We start from the raw sequence: 13,102 nt of genomic DNA on the forward strand, positions 1-13,102 counted from the left end.
CTATAAGTCATTCTAGGATTACATCTGGACCAACACCAATAATGCATAGTATAGCATTAGTGAGTATTCTTAGTTGATAGCTCTATTATGAATTAGCCTTGATTTCTTAAATAATAATAGCTGACATTTATATATAGGTCTTTAAAGTTTTCAAAATACTTTTAGCAGTATTTTTTAAAAAAATATGTTCTTTCATATTCCTGGTCAACTCTCAAGAAGGACACTATTAGAGTTTCATCTCACCATTTTATGGATAATGAAACAAAAGCATAAAGTATCAAAGTGATTCCATAGAATCAGTGCAGATCTTCTATATTTATTTATTTCTGATATAATATAAACATTTCTTTTCTTTTTAATCTACTCTATTCTTGTAGACTTTTTCCTTTCTCTTGTCATATATATATATATATATATATATATATGTGTGTGTGTGTGTGTGTGTGTGTGTGTGTGTAGAGTGATGGAAGCCATATTCTAATCCCTCCCCCCATGAAGTTTAAGTGTGTTTTTTCTTAAAAGCTATTCAAACCATTCTCAAAATTTGATTGACTAGGAAGATTAAAGCTTCAGACTATGACCTCATTTCTTGATTGCTAGTATAAAAGGTTCTCTTAGGCAAGCTAGGTTTAGCTGGCAGACCACAATGGGTAACTCAGACAAGGGATCTTCAAAACAGCTGAATCTATTGAGGGTGAATATCCTTCTTCAGTTATAGCTAAGTAAATCTCCTTTTGTTAACTGTTGAATGACCTATGAGTATCTCATTTTATTCTAATATTGAATTACTACCAGAGGACTAACCTGAATAAGATCCAATTCAGAACACATGATACCCTTATATCAAGGTCTTTCATAGCATTAAGGACCTAAATGGCTTCTGCTCTTCCCCAGAAACCTGTAAAAATGTTTTGCATACTAAAATCAGCTCTCCATTTGCAAGCATATAGTTCACAATATTACAGAAGTTTTATGGAAATAGTAGTAAGAAAAAGGCTAACATAATGGCAGCTAACATATATGAGGCATTTATCATGTGCCAGGCACTGTGCTAAGTCCTTTATAATTATTATCTTATTTGATTTCATAACAATACTGGGAAGTAAGTACTATTGTCTAAATTTTCTGGATTCCAGATTCTGGAAGAAACTGAGGAATAAAGGATTAAGTGACTTGCCTAGGTGTTTGAAGCAAATTTGAACTCAGGTCTTCCTGATTCTAGACCCAGAAACTGAGACATGGAGTTGCCTAAAGTAAATAAATAAATAAACAAATGAAAACATTGAAAATAAGGATAAACAATTAGGGAATGAACACCCATTATTCCCAAGCACTCTACAATATAGTTTCCCAGAGTTACTCACTCAGAAACATCAATGCTCAATCTGAGGACCCTCCACAAATGTGGTCTATTATCTACTATTCTTTACTGCTAATTTCTCATGCTGCTTCTCTCTCTCCATATACTCTTGGTCTTGCTTTCCCAGACTGAGCTAACTAGCAGTAACAATACCTTGCTGACTCAACTTCTCAGGCAAGGTGAGGGGAAACCTAGATAGTACTTTATCTTTATTATGCATTATGGGAAAATCCTCAAGAATTCGTATTCTCTTAGAGGAAGATTTCTACTTTGGTAGTTACATCCCTTACTCTCCAGACAGCCCCATCATTTAGGGTTTCTCTCTTTAATTCCCCCCCTTCTCTCTCCAGTTCTGCTAATTATTGCCTTGCTCCATCAATATATTTCTCCCTTTCCTAAAATATAGATACCCTCAAACCACTACCATTTTCAAAATTCAAAGAGAAAGAATGGGAGGAGGAGGGAAGGTCTTCATCAAGGATTACTTTTCTTCTAGAAAGTCAAAATTTGCAGCCACTGCAAATTATAAGACACCTTATACAACATTCATATATAGCGCCTTTGCATATGGAAAAAAATTTATGGTATTCAATTTTCATAGACAATAAATAAGCATGTAGAAATGTCCATAGACACTTTACTAAATCACTTATGTACATTAAGCTGTCCTGTGCCATGAGGCATCTGCAAGCTCTGTGGATGAAATCCTCACTCATCACCCCCAAGGGCATTGCTTCATAGCCTAGTCAATATTTGAAGAAACTGTATACCTCTGAAATGGCTTCCTACTGTTTCTAAGTGCTCTATAAGGTAATAAAATTTCATACATTCTGAACTGATTGAATAATGCAACTCAAAAACTAGTCATTAATGTTTTGATGACAACTTGACCAAGGTTTCCAAGAGTACCCCATTTGTCTATGCTTGGTCCTGAGCTGTTAAAAAAACATTTTTATCGACTTGAATAAATGTTTAGATAGCATGCTCAATACATTTGATGATGACACAAAGCTAACAAACTGTATGGAAGAAAATCCAATAAAATCTTTATGGGTAACAGAACTGTTCTAAAAAAGTGAAACTCAATAGGTATACATGTTTCACATACTAAAGTTCAAAATATCAGCTTTACTAGTATAGTAAAGAAGGAACATGGTTAGATAAAGGTTCATCTAAAAACTATCTGGGACTTCTGTGGAATGCAAGCTAAGTATAAATTTACAATGATATAGCAGCTATTTGAATCAGTAGACAAAGATTTGAATCTGAAAATAGGAAGATCTGAATTCAAATGCAGCCTTACACTCTTTTTACTTCTGTGTCTGGACAAGTTATTTAACGTCTATTTGTCTCAATTTCTTCCTCTGTAAAAGGGGGGTAATTATGACACCTATCTCCCAGAATTGTTGTGAGGATCAAATCAGATAACATTTGTAAAGTGTTTTACAAACTTTAAAATGCCATATAAATGTCAAGGAGTTGTCAGAATAGCAGTGATGACAGTAGTAGTAATGGTAGTAGTAGTAATAGTAATGGTAGTAGTGGTAGGAGTGATGGTAGTAGTGATAGGATAAGAGTAGTAATGATAGTAGTACCACTAGTAGTACCACTAATAGTGGTAGTAAATGGTAGTAGGAGAAGGAGGAAAAGGTAGAGCAATAGTAGTTACTAGCAGCAACAGCAACAGCAGTAGTAGTAGCAATAGTAGTATCCCCACCTCAGGAGCCATCATATTCATTACCTCAACCTAAAGAGTTCAAGTGAGGAGAAGTTTTGTCTAGCTTCTGCTCATTGAAATTTCTTCTGATAGTATTAATAGGCAGAAATGGGATTATTTCTACATTTAGTTTTTCTGAAATTGAAACAATTTACTGAAAGTTGAAGTATAATTCCACATTTCCTAAAAATGCTTCCAAATTTGGTTTCAGCTTATCAGAATCATATGCAGATTAGAACTCCTTGATAATTGTTTGTCTGCAATCTATAGATGAGAACTTCACTGGGCAAAATTCCATTTTCATTTAATGGTCCCATCATTTCCCAACTGGACAATGGGTGATTATTTCAAATTGTATTAAAAGAGCCCTAGTCACTTTCTTGAAGTTTATACACTAGTAGAGCAGCTAATTTCTCTATTCCTTATTATATTTTATTTATCCTCTGTTAGCTATTGTGCTTTCTAATAACATCAACATTGGATAACAAGACTGTATTCAGGTTGCAGTTCATCACAGTGAGTATCAGAACACTAATCTTTCATTGTTTTTGCTGAAGCTATAGTAAGGCATTATCTTTCTTATAACTTTTATCTCAAAATAACAGCTGTGAGTCAATAGATACTTTCTTTTTATAATCCCCAGGTACAAGATAATAGGCAACTGAAACTCTTATCCAAATATTAACAAGTATAGAATAAATCCTACAAAATAAATACAAGTCACCTATAAATAGTACAGCAAGATACATACTACAAATATAAAATGCTTGGTTCTTCAGTCCTTCTGCTTTGCCCTAGAAGTTCCCAGTCCAACAATTTGGGCAAAATTAAATTGTTCAGACCATGATATGTTAATATTTTTGTCTCAATTTAACTGCTGTGAGATAGGCAATTATCTGGGGCATATAGATAACACAGAAGTTAAATCACCAAACTTGGAGTCAGGAAAAGGTGAGTTCAAATCTAGTCTCAGATACTTGCTAGCTATGTGAACCTGAGCAAATCACTTAACCCTGATTTTCTCAGTTTCATCTGTAAAATAAATTGCTGAAGGAAAAGGCAAACCACTCCAGTATCTTTACCAAAAAAAAACCCAACAAAAAAACAGCAAAACAAAACAATGAATTCCCAGAGTCAGAAAAGAGACAATGTCTATCAAAGCCTTTTCTTGGCTAATATTGAATGCTTAAAATAGAATTTTCCAAGGAAGTTGTTAGTTTTAAACTTGTCATTTGTTAGGGTATTAATCAGTCAGGTAAGATAGAATGTCTCAATTGTGTTCAGTGACTAGTCAAAAACAGTTTGGAGTAGTAGTTCATTCTAGAGTCCAAAATTCTAAATTATGAACAGGATAATAGATGTCATTGCCTTTGAATATCCATCTCAAATACAGTAGGTTTCTGTGAGCCATTACTTTCCTAAAACCAACATCTGTCCTAGAGAATTTTGTGAACAAAATGTTTTGTAAAATTGAATAAACTTTATAAAGATGAAGTATTGTTTGCTGCTGCTTTAAAATTACTCTCAGTTTATCTTAGGCATAAACAAAGAATTTATTTAAATATGCAAAAGTTCACACATGCTTATGTTTGTACACATACATGAACGTGTGTATATGTGTGATTAATATTTAATTAGGTCCTTCAAGACTTGTTTACTTCTGTCATTCTAATAGTCTCCAAATCATGATCATCCTAAACTCATCCCCCACTCTGTAAAATGTAATATCTTCCAATTACTTCTAGGATCAAATATAAAATGTTATTTGGAATTTGAAGTTCTTCACAATCTGGACCCTTTCTACTTTTGTAGTCTTCTTATACTTTATTCTCTTCTCCCTATTCTATAATCCACTAGCTTTGTTGTTGTTCATATGTTACATTCATCTCTCAACCCTGCAACTTTTTCTTACTTGTTTCCTATGGCTGGAATTCTCCCCCTTTTCATTGTTGCCTCCTGACTTCCCTGACTTCCTTCAAGATCCTGCTCAAATCTCATCATCTACAGGAGATCTTTTAAATTCCCTTTAAAATTATTTTCTACTTACAACATTTATATCATAAATAAAGTTATTTGCATGATATCTCCTGCATTAGAACAAGAGGCCCTTAAAGGAATTTTGCAAAACTACACAAAACAAGGTTGGCCCTGATGAAAAGATATGACACTCATTTGCAGAGGTGAGAACTCTGTGGGCATAGAACATTGCATATGAATGTGAAATTTTTATGTATTGATTTTGCTGGATTTTTTATCTTCCTCTTCTCAAAAATATTTTTAGCTATAGTGCTTGTTTGGAAGGGATAGAAAGGTGGTAATTCATGGGAAAATCTAAATGAGATAAAAATAAAAGATACCAATTAAATTTATTATTGAAAAGAAGAGCGTGAATTCCTTTATAGCATGCCAGCACATTGTAAGAGCAAATTCTTGTTGACTTGCCTTTCCCTATCTAAACATTTCTTCCACCTTTATGCATGTCATTCTTTCCAAAAAACTATTCATTGAAGATAACATTGAGAAGTTTTGAAATGGCAGCCTTGGGAGCAAAGTAGAATAAAACACAAAGCATAGAAATATCTTCAGATCACAAAAAGCTCTCAGGTAAACAAAGCTTAAGTTCTTTTGTCTTATTGTCTTTTAAGAGTCAATATTCACTATTGAGATTTTATGTGCTCTCTATATTTAAAAGATGTTTACATAACTGATAATAGCCAATAGATGACTTTTGACAAACAACCTCCAGCCTGGTCAACATACTCAATCACTTCTCCTTTCACTCTACTAATGCCTTTTCAAACACAATGAAGTAACAAGGTAGAGTAAAAACTTCAAATAGTTCATGATTTGTTATTTTGGTCATGAACTGTTGAAAAGAAGCTGGTACTAAAAATGTTTTTTATAGTATGTGATCAAAGTGTGAAAATGCCATCAACTATATTGTCTTTATTGGAAGAAAAAGGTTTTCTTTTTCTAGCATAGAAATATAATGAGACAACTATTGAGAATGAATAATATTATTTGGCAAGACAGGGTCTGTCTGCTCAATTTGCAGGATGTGTTAATATAATTTATCTTATTTTTTGAAGTTTCATGGGTCCATTTTCATTGTATTTTCCTCAGTTATTTTTTATACCAATGTAGCTAAAGTGAGGAATATGAAACCCACATAAAATACAATAGTACAGTATGAATGGTTCCCAACTTACTTTTTGGTAACCCTTTCAACATATTATATCATTCATTCCTATATTTAATCTTAGCATCTCAAACTCTAGGGTTATGGAAGAATATTTTGTTTATATTTTCTAATTTATTAATAAAATGAAATATGTCTCTCATTTAATAAACTAAACTAGAAGCCTCCAATCAGGTCATCAAATATTATTTATTTGAATTGCTGAATAAATATCCTTTTTGCCCCTTCTATTAAATAGATAGCTTTATATTTATAATATTTTTACATAAACAAATTAAATTCCATAATGTCCTATAATTAAATATTAATTTATAGTATAGAATTCAGTAACAAAAAATCAATAAAACAATGAATGATAACTATGTACTACATTATTATAGCCAATATTACTTAATACTCTTCCTATAACTGTAAATGACTTCTCTTCTGAGAACATAATTTCACAACACTTAGTTCCTTCAGTACAGCATTTTATATTCATCCCTTTTGCACGATAAAAGTTATGCAGTTCACAGAAAAAGAAAATCTTCCAAGCTAACATTCATAACTGTTTCTCTTCATAATCCCTTATCATAATTTTTCATTATAATATTTTTCATAAAATAATAGTTATGACTGTTATCATTAGAAAGAAGTTCCCCTTCATCTTTATTGTCTCTGTGTTTTCCATAACTTATTTCATAGATCTTTATAGATCAATGTTAAATTCATACACTCTGACTCCACAAGAAGAAATGCTTCATGGAATGATCATTAAAAATGTAACTTCTAGTTTCTCTGCTATTAAAGAGGCAATCTGTATAACCTCTTTTATAACTGGATTTGTACCACTAAGGGGCATGGAATCAAGGCTGAGCAACACCACTAATTAGTAGTATTTTTAGGTACTTATTACTGTTCTCCATCTCAGGGCAAGTAACTCTCTGAGACTGATTTCAGAATGGTTGTTGACATTACATGGTCAGGAATGATGGGGAGTATGAATTGCCTCCCACTTTTCCAGGAGACAGCACTGAGATAGTCATAACTGCTTCACATTGTCATGATGATAGGTTCAATTTGTCCATAGAAGATAATCAGCAATAGCTTACAATCAATAGTGATATAAATATTTCATTTATTAAATGTATGATCAGGAAAAGAGGTTGCCCATATAACCAAAGTGGAAAATGATGAATAGACAGCATAACTACAATACCATAAAACCATAGAGATCAAAATGAAGGCACTCCATATAAACTGGATAGATTCCAAATATAATATTTACATAAATGTATTGACAGAATAGTACATCATGAAAAACTGTGGAAAAATTCTTCTGAATACCATTAGAAGAATGGCATACATTAATAAGAACATATTAATATACACAGCATTATAGTTCATAAATCAATTTCATATATAATTATCTATCTATTCTTTATAATAGCTCTGTAAAGTAGGAAGTACAGAAATTGATATCTCCATATTACAAACAGAAAAACCCAAGGCTCAAAGAAGTTAAATGAAAAGCATTATGATCCAACAGAAAGAATATTGTTTAAGGAAGTGGAGCCATAATAGTTGAGCAGTACAAAGAAGTTCAGAAATTCCACTCCCCACACATACATTCCAAACACCTCCAGATAACTAGAAAACACACCAAAGCAAATTTTAATGTTGAAATCTAAGAAAAAGTAACATTGAATCATTTTTTCCAGCACAGGTAAGTATAGAGAGGCACATGAAAAGGTTTGAAGACATTGGCAACTGGGTCTAGCCAGGAAAGGCAGCATGGAATATCCCATCCACCCAGGAAAAAAAACAAACTGTATATCAGAGTAAGAAGAGGTCCCAGATCCATATCAACTCTCTGTGAAATGAACAGATGAAGACAGGCAGGTATGTCACTCTGCAGCCAGTTCTGGTTTAGGCTAAATTGAAGAGGCTGCCTTCACTTTGTCACATTCCAGGATAAAGAACCATTTAAGGCATTAAGAAGTATATTAATAAAGGAGCAGGTTGCAAGAAAATTGCATAGAACTCAGGAACAGAGCAAGGGTCTTATTTCTAACTTCCATCCCAACACAAAACCTATAAGGAAGGAAGGAGGGAAGGAGGGAGGAAAGGAGAGAAGGAAAAGGGAAGGAGGGAAGAAAAGAGGGAGGAAAGGAGGGAGGGAAGTTAAGGGAAAAAAGGAAGAGAAGAAAGAGAGGGAGAGAGAGAGAGAGAAAGAGGGGAGGAATGATATTATGGTGGGATTATTAAAAATATTATGGTGACAGGGAGGCATGCTCAAGATAAGAACACAGAAGACATTAACTTCAAAACATGTACAAGCAAAACTTCAAAGAAAAACATCATGTTGGCACAAAGTCAACTAGGATTCCTAAAAGAGATGAAGCAAGAGTTCCTTTTTAAGAGTATAACATTTTTTTAAATGGAATGAATGCACTAGAGGAAAAAGATTAAGAAAAAATGAGAACTATGGAAGAAAATATAGGAAAGATTATTGACAGCTTGACACAAAAGCTACAAAAGTTTGGCCAAATAGTAAACTCCTTGATAATTACAATGGGCCAAATCAAAGTCAATAACTCCATTATAAATACAAAAAGAAAAAGAAAAAAGCTGAAAAAATAAAAGAAAAAGTAAGGTATTTCATAACAAAAACAACTGAACTACAAAACAAATCAAGGAGGGAAAATTAGCAACTACTGGACTATCTAAATTCCAAGACCATTAAAAAAAAAAAAAGATCCTAGACATTATATTTCAAGGAATCTTAAAAAGAAAACAAAAACAAAAACAACCCAACCTACATCCAAAATCTATTAGAACCAGAGGACAATGTAGAAATATAGAATATACTGGTCATTTCCTTTAAAAAATCCAATAATATTACAGTCAAAATCTATAACTTCCATGTTAAAGAGGAAGGAAATGGTTCAAGAAACTAACAAGAAAGAATTCAAGTACTAAAAAAAACTCAGTATTATAGTTTTAATAGCCACTATTATAAAGTAGAAATCTTAGAATGATATTTTTGAAAGCTTATACCAAGAATCACTTGCTTAAATCAAAATATAATCTTATGCATTAAATATATCTTTAAGAAGACATCCAAGCATTCCTAATGAAAAGATCATAGCTGTGAAGAAATTTTCAAGTTCAAACTTAAGACTTAAGAGAAATATAAAAGGTAAGCACTCACACACATACACACAAAATCATAAGGGAGTAAATCAGGATTAATTAATTACATTTAAATATGGGGGAGGTAGTACATGTTCCCTCACATAATTCTATCAATCTAATTAGATAGAAGACAGGAGATAATTCTCTTATGCTTTGATGACCCTAAGAGAAAAATAGAAAAGAAAAGAAGAGGAATATGCTGGTTTGGGGTTAAAGGAAACAAAAATTAGAGGAAATTATCTCCCATAATCATGGTGCACAAGTAGACATGAAGAATACGTGCACACACACACACACACACACACACACACACACACACACACACACAGTTGGGGGAAAAATATGTTGCAGTCAATAGAAGAAATAGGACAAAAAATGAAGCACAAAGGGGGAATAAGAGGGAAAATAAATTAAGGAAGGAATCAGTCTGAAGCAAAACAAACTTTATATAGATACATATGTATATGTGTGTGTTACCACCCCAAATCAATCACTTCCTAGCTATGTGACCTAAAACAAGTCTTTTCAAATTATTCTATGGAACTTTTTTGTTTTAATCTGTGAAATGAGATGAGATTAGATCAGTGGTTTTCAAAGAGTGTGACATCCTTTTTGTTATTTGTTCCATGAATCAACTGACACTTGAAATCTTATGTAAATGCTGAAGTCTCTCAATTTCTATAGTATATTATGATTCTCCATTGCAAAGATCAATATGGTCTATGGGCAAAGAATGTTTGAGAACTCTGCACTATGTGATCTCTAATATCTTTTCCAACTCCAACATGTTATGGTTCTATGTTTAGTGGGATTAAGACTCAAATTATATAATAGTTTTTTTTTTTTTTTATAATTCAGAGTATTTTATACTATTTTATATGCTTCTATATCTAATGTGTGTACAAGTATGGTATTGTGTGTGAATATGTAGTAACAAACAATATGCATAATTAGAAGCAGTTACAGGAGCTGAGTATTTCTCACAGACAAAAGGAATCATAGGATATATATCTGTAAAATTGGCTTATATTTAGCTATCATTTAAACTTTGAAAAACATACTATAGATATAAGTATATGTGGATATTGTGCATGTATATATGCATACCTATAAACACAAGTACATTTATCTCTCTTGAGTCTTACAACACTGCTGTGAAGGAAGAACTTTCATTACCTTCATTTTACATATAAGGAAACAGAAACAGAGACAAGACGAGCTATCCCAGAGTCACATATCTAATTGAGAATTTAAGGTCAAACACAGATCTTCCTCAGTTCAAATCCAGCATTCAGTCTTCTACTTTATAGCTGTCTCTCAATTATAAGAATTTTTTTTCCCATTTTGTCTATTTGACTACAAATCTGATGTTTAAACTCTTGTAGTAAATTGAAATATGACATCCAGCCATTCTGGAGAATGATTTGGAACTATGCTCAAAAAGTTATCAAACTGTGCATATCCTTTGATCCAGCAGTGTTACTACTGGGCTTATATCCCAAAGAAATACTAAAGAAGGGAAAGGGACCTGTATGTGCAAGAATGTTTGTGGCAGCCCTCTTTGTAGTGGCCAGAAACTGGAAACTGAGTAGATGCCCATCAATTGGAGAATGGCTGAATAAATTGTGGTATATGAATGTTATGGATTATTATTGTTCTGAAAGAAATAACCAGCAGTATGATTTCAGAAAGGCCTGGAAAGACTTACATGAAGTGATCCTGAGTGAAATGAGCAGAACCAGAAGATCATTATATACTTCAACAACAATACTATATGATGATCAGTTCTGATGGATGAGGCCCTCTTCAATAATGAGAGGAACCAAATCAGTTCCAATAGAGTAGTAATGAACTGAACCAGCTACACCCAGCAAAATAACTCTGGGAGATGACTATGAACCACTACATAGAATTCCCAATCTCTCTATTTTTGTCCGCCTGCATTTTCAATTTCCTTCACAGGCTAATTGTACATTATTTCAAAGTCCGATTCTTTTTGTGCAGCAAAATAACTGTTTGGAAATGTATACATATATTGCATTTAACTTATACTTTAATATATTTAACATGTATTGGTCAAACTGCCATCTGGGGAAAGGGGTGAGGGGAAGGAGGGGAAAAGTTGGAACAAAAGGTTTTACAATTGTCAATGCTGAAAAATTACTTATGCATATATCTTGTAAAAAAAAAATTAAAAAAAAAAAAGAATTGATCAGCGGGATGATTTTGGAGAGGCCTGGAGAGACATATATCCTAATGCTGTATGAGATGAGCTGAATTAGGAGATCATTGTGAATGGCAATAGCAGGATTGTATAATGATCAATTCTGATGGACATGATTTTCTTCAACAATGGAATAATTCAGGCCATTTCCAATAGTCTTGTGATGGAACCATCTGTACCCAGAAAGAGAACTGTGGAAAATAAGTGTGTAACACAGCATAGTATTTTCACTCTTTTTGTTGTTGTTTGCTTGCATTTTATTTTCTTTCTCATTTTTTCCCTTTTTGATCTGATTTTCCTTGTGCAGCATAATATTTGTAGAAATATCTATAGAAGAATTGCACATGTTTAACATATATTGGATTGCTTGCCATCTGAATTATTCTTCTTTCTTCTTCTTCTTCTTCTTCTTCTTCTTCTTCTTCTTCTTCTTCTTCTTCTTCTTCTTCTTCTTCTTCTTCTTCTTCTTCTTCTTCTTCTTCTTCTTCTTCTTCTTCTTCTTCTTCTTCTTCTTCTTCTTCTTCTTCTTCTTCTTCTTCTTCCACTTACTCCTTCTGCTGCTATTGCTGCTTCTGCTATGTCTTCTCTTCCCTCCCCCTCTCTCCAAGACACACCTCTTTTTCTCAATCCACATTGTCTTCCCTGCTCCCCACCATCATGATATGTCCTAAAGACCCTTTATGCAGTGAATCTAAGTATTGTAGACAGGCTTCCAGAGTATAACTTATGAACACATGGGGTTCAGTTCTTTCAGTTATCTAGAAAAAACATCTATCTAAGTTTCAAGTGTCTGTATCATTCCTTAGAAATAGTTATTATCAAATTAACAGGAAGTTGATTCAAAGCAATTTAGATGTTCAGAACATAAAAGAGATAATTTCAAAAAAAGAAAAAAAACTTTGCTGTTCAGTTGTTTAATTATGTTCAGCTTTTTGTGATGCTGTAGACCAAGAATACTACAGTTGTCAATGAGATTTTCTTGGCAAAGATGATAAAATCATTTCCTTTTCCACTGGATTAAGGCAAACACAGATTAAGTGACTTGCCCAGGATTATACAAGTAGTAAGTGTCTGAGACTGGTTTTGAAGTTAGCTCTTCCTGATTCTTGAGTGATACGCACAGCAGATACAGTGCAGAATATTGAGTCAGAAAGATTCATGTTTCTTGGTTCAAATCTGGCCTCAGATACCAACCTAGGCAAATCACTTGACCTTGTTTATTTCGGTTCCTAATCTATAAAATGAGTTGGCAAAAAAAAAAAAATGGCAAACTCTCCAATAACTTTGTCAAGAAAACACAAGTGGGGTCACATAGAGTCAGACAGGACTGAAATGAATGAACATAAAAGTTCTCGATTCCAGTTCCAGTATTCTATCCAATGAACCACCTAGCTGTTTAGAAGCATTAAAATTCAAAATGTATTC

At 33.1% G+C, this 13,102-nt stretch overlaps 1 protein-coding gene across 3 annotated transcripts in view; it reads right to left on the reverse strand.

Moving 5' to 3' along the window:
- Positions 1-13,102, reverse strand: part of PPP1R1C (protein phosphatase 1 regulatory inhibitor subunit 1C) — a 177,337-nt gene that overhangs the window by 45,366 nt on the left and 118,869 nt on the right. Inside the window, exon 5 of one of the 3 annotated variants that reach the window (XM_074302951.1) lies at positions 1,178-1,248. The exons of the other annotated variants lie outside the window; for them this stretch is intronic. Within the exon in view, the coding sequence (XP_074159052.1) occupies positions 1,219-1,248 (30 nt within the window). The 3' untranslated portion in view covers positions 1,178-1,218. The remainder of the gene's footprint in view (positions 1-1,177; positions 1,249-13,102) is intronic. 3 annotated transcript variants of the gene reach the window in all.

The sequence above is a fragment of the Sminthopsis crassicaudata genome, chromosome 3 (assembly GCF_048593235.1).
Source record: "Sminthopsis crassicaudata isolate SCR6 chromosome 3, ASM4859323v1, whole genome shotgun sequence".
NCBI lineage: Eukaryota > Metazoa > Chordata > Mammalia > Dasyuromorphia > Dasyuridae > Sminthopsis > Sminthopsis crassicaudata.